At 38.2% G+C, this 24,130-nt stretch overlaps 1 protein-coding gene across 1 annotated transcript in view; it reads right to left on the bottom strand.

The window, feature by feature from the left end:
- LOC111727747 (rho GTPase-activating protein 7-like) overlaps positions 1–21,151 on the bottom strand; it is a 123,276-nt gene extending 102,125 nt beyond the window's left edge. The window contains exons 1-2 of the mRNA XM_023517794.1: positions 21,003–21,151; positions 5,273–6,423 (exon numbers count right to left, since the gene is read on the bottom strand). Of these exons, the coding sequence (XP_023373562.1) occupies positions 5,273–6,298 (1,026 nt within the window). The 5' untranslated portion in view covers positions 6,299–6,423; positions 21,003–21,151. The remainder of the gene's footprint in view (positions 1–5,272; positions 6,424–21,002) is intronic.
- Positions 21,152–24,130: the final 2,979 nt, after the last annotated feature.

Below are 24,130 nucleotides of genomic sequence, written 5' to 3'. Positions count from 1 at the left end.
GGGCATATGTCACCCAACCTATGGCTCATTCACTAATATTTACTCACATTTCATTTGGTTTTCCTTTGATTTCAGTGGCTTCAAATCCATGACCATATATATATATATAATTTTTTTTGAAAGTCTGATACTTCTTTTGGAATTCTATTATTTTAGCCTCTCCTTCTCTCTCTCTCTCTCTCTTTCCTTTAATGTTTATATCTCCATTCTGTCTCTCTCTCTCTTATCTCCTTTCCTTTCTCATCTTCCATCCACCCTCTTACCCTTTCTCTCTCACAACTTTCCCTCCCTCAGACATAGGTAATTAATGTAATATATTTTCCAGATATTTGGAGTACAGTGTAATGATACTTCTGAACAGTTTTTTCATAAGAAATAGGCTCAGCGCCTGTAGCTCAAGCAGCTAGGGCACAGCCATGTACACTGGAGCTGGCAGGTTCGAACCCAGCCTGAGCCTGTAAAACAACGATGAATGACAATTATAATAACAACAACAACCAAAAATAGCTGGGCATTTTGTGACAGGTGCCTGTAGTCCCAGCTACTTGGGAGGCTGAGGCAAGAGAATTGCTTTAGTCCAAGAGTTTGAGGTTGCTGTAAGCTGTGACACCATGGCACTCTACATAGGGCAACACAGTGAGACTCTGTCTCAAAGTAAAAAAGAGAAAAAAGAAAAGAAATAGTGTAGCATTTGATCAATATATGAAATAGTTCCTTATCAGGGAATGGTACTCTGAAATGAAAATACCAGCAAATATTTATACAGGATACCAGAGGACATATAAGCATCTTGGCTATTTTTTCACAACATACCATGATATATTAACATAGATTTATATTAGAGTGTTATTCCTCAATATTTACGTTATGGGTTATCTCTCAATATCAATTTTCATGTTCTTCCTTGATAACAGAATTTCTAGCAGACTCAGACTTGCCCAGGTTGCAGATTGCAATTCTCCCCTTGGTGCAAGGTGTGGCCATAAAATTTTAAATTCTAGCCCATGATATTTGAGGGGAAAAAAATATACCTGCCTTCTGGATCCTGCCTGAACATACCAGCATGGCCACCCCTGTCCCATTTTTTTCTCCCCACTGACTTGAATATGGATGAAGGCTCAAGAGAGCAGAACAAGTAGATGAAGGGGGTTTAAGTTCTAAAAGCACATAACCTAACCATTATGTGTGTGTGAGAGAAATGTGTTGTTTAAACAAAACTTATACTGCTGCTGGCTTCCTGTGATACTAGCCAAAGCCATAGCTTAACTAATGCCGGGTGATAAAGTAAGATCTTCAAATTAGTTTATTGTTGGAATGTGAGGTTTTCTCTGGAATGTGGAATTCAGTGTCTTCTCAAAGTTCAGATTGTTTTCACATTTTTTTTTAAGTTTATTTGGCTTTTTGATATGGATTATTTATGGGTTGAATGTGAGCAAATCAAAATATGTTCCTAGATGTATATGATTGTTATGGTTATTCAAAAACTGGGAAAATAAATAGTTTTTACAGAAGACCAAGATTTAGACTCTCTAAAATTAGTAAGCCACCATCAAGAACAAATACACTAGGTCTTTAAGAAAAAAGTCTAACCTCAAACCTTCCCCTACATATTTTCAATCTCCACATCTCATTTGGTTTAAAGAGACCACTTCTTACACCGTCCCCTTCCTCCAGACTCCTTTGGAATCCGACTCCAAAAATTGCTTTTAACCAGATGCCTCATCCCAGGGAGAGAGCCAGGGCCTGGGAGCACTGGGCATATGTCACCCAACCTATGGCTCATTCCCTAATATTTACTCACATTTCATTTGGTTTTCCTTTGATTTCAGTGGCTTCAAATCCATGACCAATTTCATCATATTTAGGGCAGTTATTAGCTTCAAAGGTCCACACTGGTATATACTACAAATGCAGTCCTCTCTATTGAGACTCCTAAGATACAGAGGGTGCCGACAATTTGTATACACATTTTAAGAAAGGGAAAAACTGTATTCAATTAGTAATACTCAAGTCACCTTTGACCTCTGCAATTACAAGAGGTTCTCAACATGACTTTTAGTCATCTTTTATTAACAGCATATATTATTACAATTTTTTAATTAAAAATTTTTTATTAAGTCATAACTATATACATTTATGGGGTACAATGTGATGATTTAATATACAATATGGTATTAAGTGCTCATATCAAACTGATTAATATAATCACCTCACTACTTTTTTTGTTGTAAATCATTTACAGTTTATTTTTAGTTGTTTAGAAATAGACCCTTGCATTGTGCACATTAATTGCATTTGACGGGATCTCGACTACATTATTACAATTTTAATAATTTTTTTTCCTTTCTTAAATGTGTGTACATTTGGGGGGGCACCCTCTGTATACGTAGCTATACTTGAGGATCAAAAATACCATTGGAAACCAAGGAAACATTAATTAGTTATGCAAAATGATGAATGCCTGATGAGTTTTATAGGTTTCTAATAATATATTAATAACAAAACTCTCCAGTACAATATCTCTAGAGCACCATTGCAATACATTCTGAGGATCACACATATAAACTCTGCTTTATTTTTCCCTTTAAGTCTTAGACATTTAATGATAGACCGACCAAAGAAATCCATACTCTGAAATTCAGCAAAAGATATGATTCACTCACATGACCGTCAGATAACGAGCTAATTAAAGTTCTGTAACTACTAAAGATATAAGCTAATATTCTATTGCACTCCTCCAAGCTCTCACCTTGCAGCTGTTCCCATGGCTGACAAACCATTTTAAAAACATATACAATATAGCAAACTGTTTTTAGCTTCAGGTTCCTGATCCCCTGCCAATACTTAGAAAAACTTCATAAATATTTATTCATTTCACAAACATCGTAAGAATCATAATAATGGTACAGATATTTTGTGTAATGCAGAAGACGCATCAAACAGTTTTACATCTGCTCTTACTTTGTTTTTGTGCTTCTGTTCATGGTACGCATTTCACCTGTAGTTCTAGACTATTTCATGAAAATCAAGACAGGATAAAAGGTGAAAATCTCACTCCACTCTTTCGGTTGTACTCATTCAAAATAACTGCTGTTGACAATTTTGTGCCTCGTTAGCCAGGATTTTGCATGTTCTTATTCAGTCAGACAGAGATGTTTGTGCTGCTGTCTATAAAGTTAGCAATTTTTGTAAATACCCATATATTTTGACATTAGGCATTGGGTATGCCGTCCATATTGGTCCGCCATGGTTGTTTTCCTGGCACATTATATCATAGCATCTTTTAAAGTTAGTGCACATAGGTCTTACTTAACCTTATTACTGGCTTCCCAGTATTCCATAGGATAAACAGATAATAATTGAACAAATTCCTTCTTTATGAAAATTTAGATGGTTTCCTTTTCTTTCAGTAACATGCAGTACCACGATAACATCTCTGTCCACGCCTTTTTATGAATATGCTCTTTCATTTTTGATAAAATTCTAAAAATGACTGCCAACGCAAAGGTATTTTAACCCTCATTGAAAAATAACTAACACAAAGATTCTTACACATTTTTGTTCTAAGGACGTCTTCCTCCACCATACTTTTCCAGAGTAAAGCCCAAATCTAAAACTTTGCATTCAATGTATTGATTACAAAGCCCCTCAGATGGGTTGTACCGACAATGTAAATATTCCATCAGACAATGCCACACCACTTTAGAATGAGAGCATGCTTAAAATAGAATATTTAAGTTTGAATTTGTAAATGAGATAGAATTACAGCTCTCAAAATGCAAACATGCTATAGTGACATATCCAAGAGTGAATTCCTTCCAGCACTCTTAGTTTTGATATAAATGTCCAAGTGGTGAGTATATGTTTCTGGAATGTTTTATGCTTCTATCAGCAGTTGGGCAGGATTTGTCTTATTTTAAGGGAGCTGTGTAATAGGTTGGTTAATACTTTCTTACGACATTAATGCATTCCCTATGACAGATTGTATAGGATCTATGGAAATTTTTGCAAAAGTGACCTAAACATTCTAATCATAACAGCTTTTAGGAACATGAATACAACCTGTGGAAGGAAGGTAGAATCTTCCGGAAGCACAGAATGTTCTGTTGGTTCATAGAGTGAGTACACCAATTCTTGCTGTAAATGACTCCTCTTAAACTAACTCATGACACGCTACAGATCGAGTATGTTAGCAAAACCACAGTTCATGGAAACCAGATTCATTCACCACAAAGAGGGCTGGAGATTTCTTTTATTTTTTTTCTCATTGTAGATAGATAGGCCCAGTTGAACAGATGTAAGAACATCAGTTTGGATGTCAGGAGAACTGCAGAAATGGATTACTATATCAAGAGAGAAGCCAGGAAGTGTGTTTCAATTGTTGCCTGCAAGCATTGGACATGTAGGGTCTCTTCAATGCTAGTGGTCATTGTGGGATTTACAGAAGAAGATTCTGTATGCAGTCTTGTATCAGGATTATAGGGAACTACGTTGTTGGAGGAATGTTCAGGAAATCCTAAAGATAAGTGGAGTTTTGGTCTAGAGTTTACTTGCTAAACCATAATTCATGGAGCACTCTGCCATTTCTTACTTCTCCCCCTTGGAAACTTCTCAGGGGAACATTGAATCACCAGAATTAATGAAAGGGGGCTTGTTATGAAAAAATAATTTCAGTCATTGGCCCTTTCTGGTTATCAGTTGAAGACAAGTTACTGTGACAAACAGAGACTGTGATATATCTATTCGATCATGAATGTGCCAGGGTATCATTTAAAATACTATCAGCACTTTTTGAGGAAGGGGGGTACTGCTGTCTTTGTATATGTAAAGGGATTATTTTTAATATGGTATCAATACCACTTTTATTATTGTAGAATCCACCTTTTGGAAAGAAAAAGAAACATGCCCAAATAATATTAAATAAAAAAATCATGACTTTCTAAAAATTAGAGATCATTCTTCAGAAACCTTGGAACTACATAATTATGAAATAGATCGTGGTTATTAAATTCCATTCAAAGTCATATCAACCCTGTCTTCAATGCAGTTCTAAAATAGAATGTTCATAAACCATTGTAAATAAATTATTACAATTTTAAACGCTTGACATATTTTGATGCTTTTACCAAGTGGGTAGTCTTTAATGATGCAGCTATATTGCAGGGTAAAAGAAACATCTCCATATCTCTTTAATCCAAGCAAGAGAATATGTGATGAAAACAAAAATATTTCCACCATTTCAAAAGCCAGATCATCTGTGCATGGGTCTTACCTTTCTCCTGCGGAGAGTGACTTGGTTATCTGTGGGTTCGTGGGTGGCCAGAGTCTCTCCTAAGTGTAAACACTGTATGTCACCTTCTGGCTTGACCTCAGGAGGACCTTTGTTTTGATGTTCTGAGAATCCCCTGTTCTCCAGAATGCACTCAGCTGACATTCCACTAGGGCAGGAAGAGGGCTGCAGGAGGCAGCTTCCAAAATCCGCTTTCAATACTGACAGTCCTGGGTCTGTGCGAGGAACAGCCAAGAACTCATCTTGAACTGTGCGGCAGCAGGTGTGACTGTCAATGTCATCTTTAGGGAAGTCAGGTTTCCTTCGCTGCTGAGCAATCACAGCAGAATTAAGCAACTGCTTCTCAGGCACGATTCCTGTCACAGTCAAAGAGTCAAACGCATTGAACTTGGGTGCATCTTTAATTTCACTTAAGTTTCTATCACGATAAAGCTCCAGGCTCTTACTTATAGTGTCAACAACTTTTCTCTCCCCGCTTTGTTCTACCAGTGCTAAATCAGCTTCACCAGCCCTTCCCCACGAGTTTGGAGAATCTTTGTGACTTTCCAGGCTGGGCAGTGTCTTTACTGAGGAGCCTGCTCCTTCAGTGGTGTGTTGGCCTGATGGCTTCTGCCCTTGGATAGTTAAAATCTGCTTATCATCTATAAGGTGCAAATCAGAATCCGTGTCCTCGTCAGAAACATGCACCAGCGTTTCTGTGCTGGCTTCCAGAGAAAGAAACGGATCCTCAGTTTCATGGTTGTCATTTTTATCCACTTCCTTTGAAATGTGACCCATTGGCCTCCCAGGAAAATCTCTCAGCTCTGGTACGTGACAGCAATCTGGGAGTGAAATGCACTTCTCCTTGCGGTCCACATCTGGTGCTACATCCTTTTCCATCCTTGCCTGCGAGCTGTCAGCTCCTAGTCCATGATGACATGCTGTGTTACAATCGTCAGAATTAAAAGGTGGTCCCTTCCATCGGGTCACATGCTCTTCCCAGCTTCTCTTTCTGATAGCTACAGACATGTCATTGTAGTTTAACGACAGACAGAGAGATACGTTCCATAGGAGGCTAGAGGAGATGGAACTTGATGAAAGATTATTTCAAATTCACGGATCAAGGAAGGGAGGGAGTTTTGTCATTTCGCCACCTATTAAAAAATTTTAAAAATATATAGTTATGGATACATTTCCAATGTCACAACACATCTAGGGGAAACACAGCCCTCAATTGGTGCTGTGAAAATTGAGGTAAGAGATTTTATAAAGCTTCTGTTTAGTAGCTTTTACACTATTATTTCTTTAAGAAGCAGCTTCATATTAGAAGCAAATTTTCCCTTTAATGTTTCTTGTCCAAAATTCAATGCTTTTAAAGGCAATTGGATTGATCTACTAATGAATAAAAACTTAAATATTAAACATTTAAAGCCCCATTAAGAAAATATTCAAATTGCGATACTGAACACAAGTCGCCAGATGAAACTTGTTGCTCTAGCTTGTTTGCTTTCCTGATTTGCTTTTGTGAACATGGGTCATTAAAGAAAATCCAATCACTGTTTCATCTGAATTGCAGCAAAGACCACCAGGGAATTGTTCATGCAAAAACTTGAGCTATAGAGATAGCACGTGTAATGTATTATTGTGTGAAAGAGCTAACACCCATCTCAAATGACCAGGATGTATTTACTCCAGGGAGCAACCAAGAAACCCCAGATCATCCAGGTTAGCTCATATGAACACACCATTCATGGATAACAAAGGATAACGCAAACCACAGTCCTTTAGGATAAGCACATCCGTCCTACTACCACTACCACTAGCCAGCAAGTCCGTAGGGTTGAAGCTTAGAGAAATTAAATAATTGGCTCAAATTTATACATTTGCCAAGTGAGCCTGGATTCAAATGAGGTCCTGGTTATAAGGTTCAGGCTGAGATACTCAACAAACTTCCTCGTTGCCTTGGAATCATGAGAGTCTTCATCTCTTCCCTGTCCCTTGTATCTCTAGTACACGTGAACTCATGTAAGAATTCAAGTGAACAAAAAAGAAGACATGAGTATAAGACAATTGGGATTATTCTTCAGAAATCTGAGTTTCATTCTCTTTGGCTCTTTGGGAGTTTAGCTTGTATATTCCTGTTGGCATTTGGCCATGAAAATGTACGTAAACAAGAAAATCAGGCCTGAGATAAAGTCAGAGCAGAGACACATTTCAGGTATGCCTCCTTTTTCCTTCTCAAACCCGTCATTAAAGGAGACAAACTGTACCAACGTAAACACAACATCATGAAAATGGCAAATCCAAATGCGGTCCCCACAAGGAAACCAAATTACTGGACTATAAACTAGAAATCCCATTCAATGAGCACTTTTCATTTTTACTCCACCAAAGAACTGTTAGTGCCCGACTTGGATTGGCTTACTGGTTTCAGTCAGTAAGTAATTGGTCATCATCCCCACAAGATTAACTGTGGTGCTGGTTTGGGGGTTGCATCAGTCCATTGAAAAGAACTCTGACTCCCCATCCCAAAATTCAAGCTATTCTTACTAAGTACATGGTGGGAAGGTAAATATTTTTACCCTACAAAGACTGGTGAAGTTAAGAAATGTAGTAGAATTTTGATATCCTAGCCTGACCGAATCATCTTTCTGGATACTGATTCGAAGGTCTGGGGCCATCTTTCAAAATGGTCAGCCTTCACATTTTCTGTGTTGCCATTCATTGTTCACTCAAAAGAAAATGTAGAGTCTCTGAATTCCATGCATAAATCATTACAGTGTGGGAGGCTACGGAAAGTGGAAAAAACGCACAGATGCAGGCCAGAAAATTTCTGCTTTCATGGGCAAATTTGGGTTGTAATAGGGCAGTTGTATTTTAGATGCTTTTTTTTCCTTTATTTTTATCCAGTGTAGAAGGAGCAGGATAGCTTAAGAAATGCCAAGTGGTATTCCTGTGTCATACTTACGCAGCATTTACGTTTAAGTTGAGCCTGAATTCTGGCTTCGTTTCTTTTACCACAGAAAATATAGTTTCATTAAATTTTCCGGAAAAAATAAGATTACACAGAGATTTTGCCCTAAGACCTTACAGTACTACTCATTAACTCATTTCACTCAAACTGGACAAGGAGGTTAAGTATTTCTATTATGTCAAGAAAGATAGTTCAAAAAGTTCTGAGACAATTGCTCGGCGCCCATAGCACAGTAGTTATGGTGTCAGCCACCTACACCGAGAGGTGGCAGGTTCGAGCCCAGCCTGGGCCAGCTAAACAACAATGACAATGACAACTGCAACAAAAAAATAGCCGGGCGTTGTGGCAGGTGCCCGTAGTCCCAGCTGACTGGGAGGCTGAGGCAAGAGAATTGCTTAAGCTCAAGAGTTGGAGGTTGATGTGAGCTGTGAAGCACAGCACTCTACCAAGGGTGACATAGCGAGACTCTTTCTTCCCCTAAAAAAAAGTTCTCAGACAATCTGATCTCAATGAGAGATTGTAAATTAGATGCAGATTAGCATTAACTCTTTCTGTCCTTATTGCTTATCTAGGCTTGCTGGACATTTTTTCCAAATCACCCCTGTAAATATACACTGTCTTTGTTTTTCAGACATAAAATTTCCCAGTTACCATGATGACCACCATCACTATATTTTGAGTGCCCAGCTCATTCTGTATCATGTGGTCTGATAGATTTGAAAAAAAAAAGCACAAAATCTCTGCAAACGTTCCTCCCCAGAGTTCCAAAATCAATTCTGATTTGTAAGATTTATGGGTAACTCTGCCTCCATGATTAAAAGCTGAGCAGAATGGTAACAAACGAGAGCATTACATTATTGTCAGTGGCATCTGAGCGTACTGGCCTCAATTTCTATATCATTTGAATGAACTATAGGAAGCCCTATAAAATAGAAGAGTCTTTGTAAAAGCCCCGACTTTCCCTCTGAGACGCCTCCCTGGTCTGCCTTATTTAAAATCATATTCCAGACTACTGACTACTTATTTTACAAATTTCTTTTGTAAGCTTTTTCATTCAATTTCATTGAGAATGAGCTCAGCCGCTGAGGATTTGGATAGAAGATCTGGAAAAGTGTAGGTCATTTCAGGGTGTTGATTTTATGAAGTGAATTTCCATGGGGATTTTTCACTTCTTAAATGCGCACTTTCAAACACCACTGCATTCATATTACAAGAGACTGTATAAAGCTCTAATGATGCAATGATTCTGGAAAATACTTGTGAAAGGTACAAATTGCCTTTTTGTAATATTAAAGCATGGAATGTTTAGACATGAAGTGATTTAGAATTTGTTGTTTGGGTAAATTTTGGAACACTTAGCTCTCCTTAACATAAAGGAATTCATGGCATGCAGTATATATTTTAAAAATTGAGGAAAACTTGGATATTATATTTTAAAATAATAACTGTAGATATTCTAGTTGGAGGACCACTGACCTATATTTGATATCCAACAAGCATGCTTTACTCTGCAAGTGCTTCTAAAATAAACACACACATTATAATCTGGCTTGCCAATTGTCCTTAAAAAAGAAGAGACTAATGGTCATCGCCACTGTTGATCCCACAGTCTGAGAGAGACCAAGGCTCAGATGACATACCTGTGGCTGAAATCAAGTGTGCAGTCCTGCAGAACTGACAGTAGTTTGATCAAAATCTCTATCTGGGTGGGCGTTTGCTGCTCACACCTATAATCCTAGCACTTGGAAGCCATGGCAGGTAGATTGCTTGAGCTCAGGAGTTCAAGACCATCCTGAGCAAGAGCAAAACCCTGTCTCTACTAGAAGTAGAAAAACTAGCTTGATGTTGTGACAGGTATCTGTAGTCCTAGCTACTTGGGAGGTTAAGGCAAGAGGATCTCTTAAGCCCAAGAGTTTGACGTTGCTGTGAACTATGATGATGCCACGGTACTTTACCCAGGGTGGGGCAACAGAGTGAGACCCTGTCTCACACACACAAAAAACAAAAACCCAAATCACTATTGGACCAGCATTTACTTGGTACCCAATGAGTGACATAAACTTTGCTAATCCTTGGGGAGTATATTAATACATGAAATTAGTATATTCTACTGAAGCTTACTGTTTTGGGGGAGAAACTCAAGTAAACAAGGATCGTAAGTCCTGTCATGGTGAAGGTACCATAAAAAGTGTGACACCATGGAGAGGCTCACGAGGTCCTTCTCTCCTTTCTTCCTTCCCCTTGTCCCCTGATACCTTCCTCTCTGGTGAGTGGTGCTGAGTGTATTAGGTGGTGGCTGTGTTAGGTAGGACTCCACAGAGGAGGAGATGTCTCTGGAGTGAATTTTCTACCTCCACAACATTCAAGTCAAACGGGAATTGAGGTAGAGTTTCCTTTCAGATGGAAGAAGTCTTTATTTCTGGCTTCAGATTTTTACTCTTACTGAATCATCCCTTTGGAAGGGCTAGCAGAGACAGCAATAAATTCCAGTTTATTGTTTATAATTTGGAAAACCATCGGTTACCTTGGAGGGGAACAACAACATAGGAGCATTTCAGAGAACATTGAAAGGAGAAATTTTTCAATGAAAATAATTTCAGATTATGTCCTAGAATGGATGACTGCAGAATTCAGGTGGAAAGGAACTCATGGAGTATGTAGTAGGGTGAGGAACAAAAATAGGCCATGTCAAGAAATATCATAGCGAAATTTCAGACTTAGGAGGTGAGCAAATGATCTTAAATGTTATCAGAGAGAGAGAGAAACAGAGAGAAATTGGTTCTATATCAGGAATTAGGAGTAAGAATAGTATTAGATTTCTCAAAAGTAACAATGGAAATAAGAGGATAGGAAAATTATGTTTTCGAAATTCTGATGGGAAATTGTGTCTACCTCAAAATGATAGGGGGAAACTTTTGTCTTAAAAGCTCTTCTCAAAAGCTATTGGACAGATAGTTCCAACTAAATAACAAATAAACAAAGCCAGATAGATAAAACAAGAAAGAATCCAGAGATTCAACACAAATGATCAGGGGGCAGAATTTCCAGAATAAAATTGGTGTAGCAGGTCTAGTGGGCAAAATGATTTCCCATAAATTCTAATGTTCTCTGTGAGGGATGCCTCTTTGCAAAATAAAAGGAAATAATGGATTATGTGTGACTACTTTGAGAGAAATTTTGTAGTAAAGTCAAAGCAATTTGGATGGGAAAATTGGTCATAGTTACACAGAAAACTGGGGGAATCAGTTATTAACTCTAGGAAAACCAGTTTTATCAGAAGGAAAATGTAATCAGAGTACATTACCTGGCTAAGATACGGCTTATTTGTTTTTTGTATAGTCAAAATAATACAGATAGTAAATATGAACTTAACCAATATTTATGAAATAAAACTATTTTCAGAGCATATGATTTGGTGAGGGATGGGGAGAATAGTTTGAGAGAGCTGATCCTTTACTTTTTATAGTAGATATTGTAGATAGTGTAGATTATAGTAGATATTTTTTATAGTAGATATTTCTTAGCAGATATTGTTTAACGGGAAAAAATAATAGTGTAATCACATTATTTAGAAACATGGAGGTAAACATCCGAAGAAATAGCTAAAAATAATTTAAAGTGTTATGATTTTGTATGTTGTTTGCTTGACATGGAAAAAATATATGATTATGTTAAGTCATAATGTAAATTTTAATATGGTCCTGAATAATAACTTTTGGACTGAATCGATGTATAATTATGGTCCTGAGTAATAACTTTTGGATTGAACTGATGCATAATTATGATTCCAGGTCCTCGATATTTTTGCCCTTTCGCATTCAACAATACAAAAATACCAGCCTAATGTCTTTAGCAAATTAAAGGTGCCAACTGAGATATTCACCTTGGGTCACCAGTGTCAGTGCAGATGGCCTTGAAATTTCTTTTGGATTTTGTTTCTTTTCCCAGCCTTCCTGAGATTACCCAGGTGTTCTCGATAATACTTTTAGCCATAGCTTTTCTGAAATGTTATCTGAATAGATGTTTCAGATATATAAAATAATACTTAAAGAGCATTAAGTCAATAAATGCTTATGTAAAGAAGAATTCTTCATTGCAACTTTCCTATTCTTTCTAGATACTTCACTCACCTTGAAACAAAGCCAACTTTTTGATCCATCTCCTCAGATGCTGGCATTTTGTTTTATCATTTGAGCACACACACACACACAAATATATGTGGTGTCCATAAAATTCATGTGTAATCACACTTTATAGATACCCTGTTAATATATCTCACACATGCACACAGATATAAATAAGTATGGTTGAATTGACTTCTTAGTTGAACATAGGTGCATTTATACTAATACATGAAGTATATAAATAAATGAGTGTCTAATTTACTCCTAATGTGTAAAAACCTTCAAAGAAATCCTGAATATTTAATAGAAGAGAAGTTCAAGGCACAGCAGGTATTGCCACTTCCCCCTTCTTTTCCTACTTTTTCTTTAGAAGACCAGAGTTACCTCTGGTTTCCTTGGAGTCTTCCTTCCAAATAAGCCATCCCATGTTAAATTTCTAGGTTATTTCTACTCCTACTACTGCCTTAAGGCATATATGTTATAGCTACCATATAGCACATACGTAGTCCCTGTGACAAAGAAAGATGTAAGGGACATAATCTTTTTTTCTTTTTTAAAGACAGAGTCCTACTTTATCACCCTCGGTCGAGTGCCATGGGATCACAGCTCACAGCAACCTCCAACTCCTGGGCTTAGGCAATTCTCTTCCCTCAGCCTCCCAAGTAGCTGGGACTACAGGTGCCTGCTGCAATGCCTGGCTACCTTTTTGTTGCCCTTTGGCCGGGGCTGGGTTTGAACCTGCCGCCCTTGGTATATGGGGCTGGTGCCCTACTCACTGAGCCAGAGGCACTATCCCGGGAAGTAATCTTGTAATGAAAGCAGGTTATATTTTCTAAAATACACTCTTGGAAGAGATGAGAAGGCAACTGCACTAATGTCTCCCTTGGGACGTTTGGTTGCTACGTGGTAAGCAGCGGGTAAGATGGAGACATTGGCAATCAGAGCACCCTTCATTGATGTGAAATCTTAACGCCTCTCAGATAGCTCTCCCAGAGCCACGTCTTCACAGAATAAGTGTCCCCCCAAACACTTAGGAAATTGAATTCGATAATTAGAACAGACACAACGACCTCAAAACACATATGATCTACAGTTGAACAATTTTTCCAGTGTGTGCCCAACTGTTGTCAAAGCAAATTGTTACAATGAGCACTTAACAAGGCCAAAATGAATTTCATTTTTTAAACTGGCAAATTAGCTCACAAGCTAAATTGTGCCTATTTGAGCCTCTTTCCACTGTCACCCAGCTCAGGAATGGATGAAGTGAATGCTTTCCATTCCCAGACTGAGCTCACACATGCAAGGTGTTTCAGAGCACTAAGAAAGGCTAGCACAGGTATTTTTCTTAGATGCACAAATAGCCAAAAAGATAATAGCCCATATTAATAAAAGCATTTTTATGCCTCTAATCAAGACGGCCTACTTTTAGTCAGTGACAAATGCTTTTTCTTTAAAATAGCCCCCTATCTAATCCAAATTAGTGAGATTAGTATGTGATAGAGAAAAACCTTTAATAACACAAGGCAACAATGTATCGTCTTATGATTTCTCACAGATTTCCTTTCTTCAGTAGAAACAGGTGTCCTAATCCCTCACAAAAACATTATTCATTGACTTTTATATACCTCGTCCAATGTTGGCGTTCACTCATTATGCCTCGTTAGCTGTTAGTGGAAAACAACAGCTTTACCAATAAAGAACAAAACTGTTTTTTAGTAAATTGCCTAATGGAGATTAAGATACATACAGAATAGCTTCCATGTCTTCGGGCTGTCTGGAAAGCATCAAAAACTTTACTAAATTACAGAATAAACGGACTGTAATGGGCCAAGTTAGAGGAATAAGCAGTACATCACTTTTTCCGAGAGACACATCCAAGCTGCCAGCATTTTTGATCCTTAGGAGAGAAATGGAGCAAATACTCAGCTTAAAAAATTCTTTAAATGTTAACCTATTTTTATGTATATCTGAGAGTTTTTTTTTAAACTGAGTTTGAACAACTTTTTCTCATTCTCAGCTCACAGAGTAGAGTTATTCCAGGAATCAGGAGAATTTAAAAATTAACTCTTCTGATTTGCTGAAAGTCAGCTCATCAGAAAAGAGCAGGGTATTGCAAAATTGCAAGCTATTATTTCAGTGGTGCCCTATTTTTACTTCCAGGTTGCTGCTATTTAATGCGCCTTCCAGTAGTATCTAATTTTCCTGCAGGGAGGATCCCAGAGGCTGGCAGTGTTTGACTTACCACCCACATTATGGCTCAAGTCAGCCAGAATTGCAGATTCTCTTAAACGTTTTCTTAAGCAAACCACATGTAATTTGAGAAAAGCGTGTGGAACGTCTCATATTTTCCTGATATCACTAAGCCCTTTCTGGGGATATTTTGTTTCTAGGAGATCCCCAAATTAACACAGTCGTGAGGAACAATGTTGCCTCATGGTGGCAAATTCTAAATATCTGCATTATCTTTGGGTTTCCTGCTTTTATTTCTTAAAAAGTCTGGGGTCTTCTCAAATGTGGCGTTTCAGAGCCCTTTGGGCATTTCCAGCTACATTTATTTGTACCTTAGTTGAGTTCTGCAGAAAAATTCCTTAATAAACAATTAATTTTTCCCATCATGATATCTCTTGAAATCAAAGAAATTGAATGAGTCTCTTGCAATCACAGAAACCTATTAGTTTTCCTTTTAACTTGTTTCAGTTGAAATTTTTTATGCAACAGGAAATTGCCTAGGGTTAAAGTGCTATTGAAAGTTTGGCTGCCCCCCATTTTGGGGTGATAAAACAGTATGATGATTAAAATGTGGTTTTGCCTTATTATGAAAAGATGTTTCTCTTTAACAAGGGGCGTGGATTATAATGCTGTATCCTCATCACAGTGAGATGTGACTCTGCCTTAAGTGGTGTCTTTATTTTTAGCTCTGTTATCATTTCTAAGAACACTCTAACAGTAGACCCAGTAATCACTAAGTATAAATAAAAGATAGGCCTCCACCAACACAGGTGCTCAGATAGCAGGGTGACAATAGAGAACGACACTCCTGGTCCTTCTACAAGCACAACTTTCACTGAAATCAGACTCAATAAATCACCGGACTTAGTCTCCTCCATTAGCTGGGTGCCCTACCAGGAGCTGCTGTCTCTGATATTAACTTTTGTCTTCTTTATGTAATCACCTCATCTTACACTGTCATTTACCTACATGCCAATACATTGGAGCTTGTTTTTATCATGAAGCACTTTTCTTTATACTTTCGTAGTATTACGTGTGTTGGAAACTTTGATGATAATGATAATAGTCATAGTAGTATTAAAAAACAGCTTCCATTTACTAAGCATTTATTACAGACCAGGGGCTGTATGCGGTGGATTACTTACAGTATCTTCTTTAGCACAGTAATAGTACTAACAAATACTCTACAAGACAGGTACTGTCGTTGCCCTGATTTTATCTGATGGAAGGTTGGCAGGACCAACTAGCTCAATGTTAGACACATAGTGATGGGCGAAGAGTATCTCCTTTTTTTGTCAAGACATCTGTTAAAGAACCATTTTTTCTTGTTCTGATGATTTGGGTTAGTTACCTACATCCTATGTGCCTCAGTATTCTAAATTTTGTAATGGCAGTAATGAAGGAAAATGATAATCAATTAAGTTACAGATAATGAGCTAACAGAGTACGTAGAGCCCTTGGTCCGTGGCACTTTGCAAGCCCTTGCTAGATTTTAAGTGACATGGTGATGATGATAATGATAATTACTCTTCTACTCTCTGGCTGATCTTTTTTTTTTTTGAGATAGAGTCTCACTTTATTCCCCTTGGTAGAGTGCTGTGGAGACATAGATCACAGCAACCTCCAACTCCTGGGCTTAGGCGATTCTCTTGCCTCAGCCTCCCAATTAGCTGGGACTACAGGCGCCTGCCACAACACCTGGCTATTTTTTGTTGCAGTTTGGCCGGGGCTGGGTTTGAACCCGCCACCCTCGGTATATCGGGCCAGCACCCTATTCACTGAGCCACAGGAGCCGCCCACTCTCTGGCCGATCTTGATGGCAGAACTAACGGCTGAGTATGAGCTGAAACTATCCCTTGTACATCCACGTTAATTCAATATAGATGAGTGATTAGACCAAAATGCAAAACACAACTATTCTTTATTCCTTCTTGATTAATAAACTTAACGCTTTTAAACAAAGATTTGTTTGTTATGCTGTATGCAAAGCCATTTGTACAGATAAAACCTGACGTGATGCTCAAAATGACCTGGGGATCCCACACTTTACTAATAAAAAGCAGAAACTTGGAATAGTTAAAGAGCAAGCTTCAAATCAGAGAGCATCAAGTGGTAAAAATGAAACTGGAGCCCATTTCCTGGCTGGGCCCGTGCCTGTCTCTACACCACCCCACTTAAATTGTGGAAAAGTCACCAGTGCTCTGTTCTCATTGGTCTCGTGTAACTTTTAATTTCAAACTATTTCTGGATGCTGAAGCTTCCTTCTGACTCTTAATGAACTTGAAATGTCATCTAATGAGAGTGTTGTTAACCTCTGGCCTCAGGCTCTGATGGCTCTTGCCAACCTTTCATTTTCCTTTCCCTTAAAAAATTATTATTCTATTATTCCAGGATGTCTGGGAAACAGAAAAACAAAGTCTAACTCCCACAGATTCTAACTCCCACTCTTCAACCCTGATTTTCTTTCTCCCCCCTCCCCCCTCCTCCCATTCATTCCACAAACATTTGTTGTCAAACAAGCACCAATGATCTCTGACAGGTTAGGTATTCTACTAATTGCTGGGGATAAAAAGAAACACTAAACCGAATTTCTAAACTTGTGCTTTGATCATTCCACTTCCTTTCTCTCTCATTTCCATTAATAGGATGGATTTCACTCAGAATTGATGGCATTGCTAAAAACACGTTGTTAGTTCCATGAAATGCAAAAACAACGTTTTTATACATAACAATCAGCTGAAGTTGTCTTCCCACCCATCTATCTCAATTAATGAGCGAGCTCTTAGGGGTGCAGTTAACATTACCATTTAGTTTTTTGCATTGGAGTCCCTGGGTAATCTTGTCAAATGCACTTATGCATATACTATAGTCTATTGAATCAATTAGCAATGTTTTTTTAAAACTAAGTCTTTTTTATCATTAATTATTTGTTATTAAATCATACCTTTGTACATTGATGCACTTATGGGGTTCAGGGTACTGCTTAGATACACAATATGAAATGTTTACATTGACCCAACTAACACATCCATCACCATTATACTCATTTCTTAATAGTTTTGAAATGTACCATTGCATCATGCACATTAGGTGAGGTCCCTCCGACTAAAACTCAGTCTTAAGGTCGCTACTTATCTTTATTCTGTTTCATGTCTACAAATTAAGCCCATTTACTTTCCAAAACTTCATGAACTGACTAGCAGTTTAAGGCTAAAAGAGACCACAGAGGTAAACGTTGCATTTCCATATCAGACCAAAGTCTGGTAAGAGCTGCGCTTCTCCATAAGTTTGTTTGGTCTATGCTGTTTACGTAAGGGGCCTGTAATGCCTGTGGGGGAAACAGCCTGTTAGTCATGCCACTTCCCTCCAATCTGGAGGTTTGCCCTGCTCCCTCATTCCCTTCCAGTTCTCATGGACCATTCTTGACATTTCTCTATTTTGATGATAAAATCTCTGATCCAGATCTAGGTTACATCTCCCTTGGAACGTGGCTGTAGTATAATGAATCTTACAGACTGATTCTCATTTATGATAGTAGTGACACCTATTTCTTCACTTTCTAGGAAGAGACAAATCAAATAAAAAAATGCTTCAATGACCCATGTTAGACTTATTTTAATCTTATAACTCCTACTCCTCTGTAAATCAGATTATACCGTCCCTTAAGTATTTGTAGTGAGGTATACAGTATGGGTAGGTTTGGGATAGGGTCAGCAAAATTTCTCCTTTTTAATTATAATTTCCTTAAGACAAAAATGAAACACTGTGCTCTCTTTTCCTGTGCCATCTAGTCATCAGGAGGGCAGCCAGATCGGCCGTCACTTGGCTGCCTGTGTTCCTCATGTCAGTAATGTGGCGTGTGGTGACATTGGCAGGAAAGGGGCATAGTGTATCTGTGACTCGGTACCAATATCAGGAAGCTCAATTTATCTTATGAAATGGAAAAAAAAATAGCACCATGACGCTTTCTCTCTAAGAAATGGCATCTAGTAGAAATGGAATGTATTAGTCTTATGAGCAAAGCTCTTGCTTTGGAAACCACAAGCAGTGAATATTGTCACATATAAAGTATGCTACAGATGGAACAGTCAGCTCTCTCTTTCAACTGCACTGATCAGACATTTATTTATATACCGTAACACATTCTGCGTTCTACAACTCAAGGACTTTGTAGAAGGCTCAGAGTAGATATATAAATCAATTAAAGGATTAAATATAAGCTGTGGAAGGGAAGATAAAATGCACTGGGCTTATTTGTTCTAGAAATGTAGACTTTAGTTTTCATATGTCCATGTAGCCTTTATGTATTTACACTAGGAAAAAAAAAACCAACATAGAATTAGAAATAGGCTGCAGGAATAGAAATTTAGGTTGGACAGAAGAAGAATGTCTAGCTACATAAGACTCTTCAACTGATCCCAGTGGAGGAGGTGTAAGATAGGCTCTAAACATCATTGGTTAGGATAGTTTTATTATGATACCATTTGAGTACAAGGATATGAATTAGATAAGCTCTTTTCTAACCTTCTAATTTAGGAAACAATTTTAAAATCAATACAATTATTACCACGTGGATTGGTTTTCTTGTTATAAATAAGCCATGTACCATAACAATTGCAAAAACATTGCTCTTGGAAAGTGTTTGTTCAAGGCATTATTAAACATTTTTAAGATAACTTTTGCATTGGAGAAAACTGCATTATTTACTAAATTTGATTTTTTTAAATCTTTTTTTCCCCACATAAATAACAGCCAGTGAAGGTTTAAGTCTTTCTTTTTATTGTTTTAAGAGATGCCCCAATTTTCTGTCTGCACAGTAAAGTTTCCACCAGCCAAGTTCATACTTCATTATGCATAATTATTGTTTGAGAGGAAGATGATGTGGTTGGGGATATCTGAGTTACCAAGCAGGGCACTGTGGTTCTGCTGTCATCTTGTCTAGTAGCTAGCAGTGTGACCTTGGCTAGGTCACCTGGGAATGCCATTCCTCAGCTTCCTTGTTCAAAACCTCAAGCCAGAGTCAGGAGAGAGAATTTCTTAGGTTCTTCCCTTCCCTGACAGTCTGTGCAGGATTTGACTTAATCATCATTTAGATAAGTCACTTATTTTAGTTTTTGGATATTTAAAATGAAATAGATTCTTTTCCTCCTATTTTAAATGTCAACCCAACTTCAACAGCTGATATATGGTTAACATCTATCAATATATGTCATTCGAGCATGGAATTTAAGAACAAATTAGCTAATGACCATTTTGTACTATAGAAAAGCTTGTAATTAAAATGCTTACTTGGATTTCTCATTATCTAACTGTCTATTTAGCTCTTTATCTGTCATTTAGGTTATTTTGTGTTCATCTAGTTACTTGGAAATACACATGAATATTTGTTTCCTTTATATACCATTCCGTATTATTTCTCTAAAATGATGATTTCATTCTAAATAGGCAGAAATATAACAGCCTGTCTTGCAGAAGTCCATACGATTTCATTCATTACCAAATTTCTTTCCTAATATGTTGTACATTTAAATATTTAAGATGACCTAAAAGAAACTATAGTCCAGTGGAAATGTAAATTTATGATTATATGAAGTAAAGGCATACATATATAATCAGTTTCCGTAGAACTGCAGTGATTTCTGGCTGCTTTTAAATAGTAATCATGAGTGCCAATGTCATTGCTATTTACTTCAATTATTCAAAATAGTCACACAAAATATTATCTGAGCAGTGACTCCTGGAACATTAAACATTAAATTCCATTCTGATACTTCATTTTTGGAAGTTCAAATTCACTAGTTAGGATAGAAATTATTTCTGAAATTTCATGTGTTTACTGTTGTTGTTGTTGTTTTTTTTTGTAATCAACCTTTTAAGCTGTACAGAAGCCGCTTGACATGTGGCTAAAACTGTTTTGGGGGAAATAATAAGGGATTTAATCTTCACGGTTTCAAATGAGACACAAAATATTCTTTGGAAGCTGATTATTAAGAAAAAGTCACTTCAATGCTTTCTGCTCTCCCTGTTGGCAACAGAAGTGGAGCGAGGATTCATTTACATCTCACACACTTACATGTAAGAAAATCTGTTTGTTTCCTCTGATGCCAGGCAATAGGAAAACTTGTCTTACACATCAATTAATAAATAAGTCAAAAATGGAAATGGATCAAAATAAAATCTTTATGGAGGAAAAGCAGAAAATCTAGAAGGAGCCTATTTTAGAACTGACAGTTTGCTGAAACGATTTGACTCACAGTTCTCTACTGACTAAACATTTTCCACTTCTCTTTTATGGCTGGAAAACTTAGGAAGTCTCCAACGGGGTACCAGATGCTAACGTTTATCTCAATCTCCCAGCCTGTTCAAAGAGCACGTCAAAGGATAAAGATAGTCCACAGCGTCTTACCTAGACGAGGAAGGAGGAGCTGCAGCGCCCAGGCATGACAACTGTTCGACACTCAGGCTAGGAAAGACGTCCGTCCCGGTTAGCTTCTCCAAACTCGAAGTTCACATTTCGTGGTTGAGATCATGGCTCTCTACTCTGAGCAGTTTGACGCAGTGTGTGATTCTAACAAAAACACCCTCTGCAGCTGGAAGGAAGCTCAGGGAAAGCAGGATCGTGTCAAGGCGTTCCTGGTGACTTCTGTCTACTAAATTCAGACTGATGTTTTGCGTAAGGGGCCTCCACCACCAGGCCCAGATTGCCTGGAAAGTATTTCCTGCCTCTGAGGAGTGTGCATGTGAGCAAGCCTGACCGAGCAGAGGGGAGGGGGAGACAGCCCAGTGCCTGGGCGTTTTAGGAGCTCTGATTTTATGCAGAACTCAAGTGAGTTTTGTCAAAGCTCTTGAGGTGATTAGCTAGAGAGTCATAAAGTCCTAGAGCTTTTTCTATCCCACACTGCTTATGAAAAAAAAAAGAAAGAAAGAAAGAAAAAGAAAGAAAACATACTTCTTTCCCCATCCACCCACACCCTTTCCACTGTATTAGATGTATATATACAGCTTAAGCAAAACACCTTGGCTGGCTTTCATCTCAAAAGATCTTTCGAAAGAGCAAGATGAATTTAGATTTTAACACCTTTCTTCTTCCAAAGGTTCCAGTTTTTTTTTTTTAAACATCACTTCAAATGTAAAGTGGTGCAGCCTTCTCTTCTGTACCTTAGAAAATAAGTAAGTCAGTCCCCCAGAATCCAGTCCATAGATTGTTGTGTCTATCACATCTCTGCCATGGCGAGGACCCTTCACAGTTAGAGAAGTCTGTGTTAGGGCACACGCAGCAGCGTTACCTCCAGTCAGAATCCTCCACAGTTACACAGACCCAGGGCTGGAGACGCAGGAGACAGACTCCATCTTGATCCTATTAGGGTCTTGCTGGCAGTAAACACTCACAGCTACTTCCACCTAGCATGACAGAGTCCCTGAGTCACATCTTTCAAGTGGCTCACGGGATCCGCATCCTTCGTCCGAAGCCGATTTTGTGAACTCTCATCTGTTTATCTCTGCTGCTTTCTTGTGCCTCCACTGGGTGACTTCCTCTTAGCTGCTCCAGGCTGGGAACTTGGCCTCCCATTTGGTTTTGATTAAAACCAGACAGCCAACTCTGGAGAATTTAGGGAATAAACTAATGGAAACTGCAAGTATGGCTTTAATTAGTACATCAATTAATAATATATGGGAGCTCGTCTTATAAGAAGATGTCCTGGACACCAATGCCCAGGAAGCCCAAGTCATTTTAGGGAAGAAGTTATACCAATTCTCAGTCCTGTCGGGCCTGGAATTCTCTTTAGGGAATGTGGAAGGGAAGAGGACTGCCTGGAGTCCTTGGAGCTGCGTTGGGACGTCCAGATTGTAAAGAGGTTGGTGAGGTGGTTTTCTTGTTTATAACCAAGAAACAGCAAACAGCATCTCTGACTTTATCTTGCTCGGTGGAAATTGCTCAGTCAGGTCTCCCTTCAGCTTTATTTACAATTAACAGACTCCATTGCTATTTATGACATAAGCATTTTTTCCCTCAGTGATTGGTGGTCAGATTACTCTAATTATCAGGTCTATATGGGGCTTGCCAATGTCTAGAAGTTTTCAGTAGTGAGAGTTGCAAGAATAGTTACAGTTCTGATATGATTAATCAGAAAACGTAGGAAGAGGTACAGGAAATATTAAACCTGTTTGCCCTATAATCTATTCTGTTCTTTTCTGAAATGACAAGTCGTTTCTGTTGTTCACTTTTATTTTTTTATTTTTTTGAGACAGTGCCTTAAGCTGTCACCCTGGGTAGAGTGCTGTGACATCATAGCTCACAGCAACCTCCAACACCTGGGCTCAAGCGATTCTGCCTCCGCCTCCCGAGTAGCTGGGACCACAGGTGCCCGCCACAATGGCTGGCTATTTTTTGGTTACAGCTGTCGTTGTTTGGTGGTCTCAGGCTGGATTCGAACTCAGGCGTATGTGGCTGGAGCCTTAGCTGCTTGAACCACAGGTGCCGAGCCCATTGTTCACTTTATTCTCAGTCCCCAAATATCACAATGGCTGTCCTCTCGTGCTGTGTCTCTCTCTGAGAATACTGGGCAGATCCTAACTTGAAGCATGATGTTATAGAAATTACTTTCTTACTGGATAATTAAAATCTCTCAAAATTAATGCAAAGCTAGCCAGGCATTGTGGCGGGTGCCTGTATTCCCAGCTACTTGCGAGGCTGAGGCAAGAGAATCGCTTAAGCCTAAGAGTTTGAGGCTGCTGTGAGCTGTGACGCCGCAGCACTCTACTGAGGGCAACATAGTGAGACTCGTGTCTCAAAAAAAAAATTAATGCAAAGCATGAACAATTTTAGGCACATGTTATGTGGCAAGAATGACTTTTACTGTGCATGAGTTTGAACATGAGAGTATTCAAGTAACATGTGGACAGAAGCAGTTTTCAAAAGTTTAAATCAAACCCTTATTGATTAAAAAAAGTGAGCCTTTAGATTGCTGTGCTTAAACTTCAGCCATATGCCAAGAAGGAAGACCATTCTTTCCTAGATTCTTTAAAGCGGATTTATATTCCTATTCAAAGTATTTCCAGTAACACTGTGTGCTTTTCATTTTTCCCAACAATTTTTGTGTATTCTTATTTTTATTTTACAATAAAGTGTTAGAAGATAATTTTCTCATTGTCAAAGGGTAGAAAACGGCCAAGTCCACATTAAAATGCAGATCGTCTAAATTTCAGCCTTTGTTTTTTTCCCCTATAAACTGTGTCCCTGGACTTGCCCTCTTAATCCCTAGGTGAAATGGAGGAGACGTCTTAAACTCTTTGAGTTTCAGATTCCTCTCTAAAAATAGAGATAATTCCACATATCTCACAGATTGGAAAGCAGGATTAAATATATATACATAAATATTGATATATTTATATTTATTTCCCCAAGGAAAACACTGAAGCAGAACGGAATGAGGATAGATCTAACTTTCTTTCCTAAAATAACTCATCTATCTCTATTGCGATCTCTGCCTCTAATCCAGATAGGTAGTGGTTGGTTACTATGATATTAGCACC

The sequence above is a fragment of the Otolemur garnettii genome, unplaced genomic scaffold (genome assembly GCF_000181295.1).
Source record: "Otolemur garnettii isolate 467f Iridium unplaced genomic scaffold, OtoGar3 scaffold00121, whole genome shotgun sequence".
NCBI lineage: Eukaryota > Metazoa > Chordata > Mammalia > Primates > Galagidae > Otolemur > Otolemur garnettii.
This window is presented reverse-complemented; position numbering and strand designations above follow the sequence as displayed.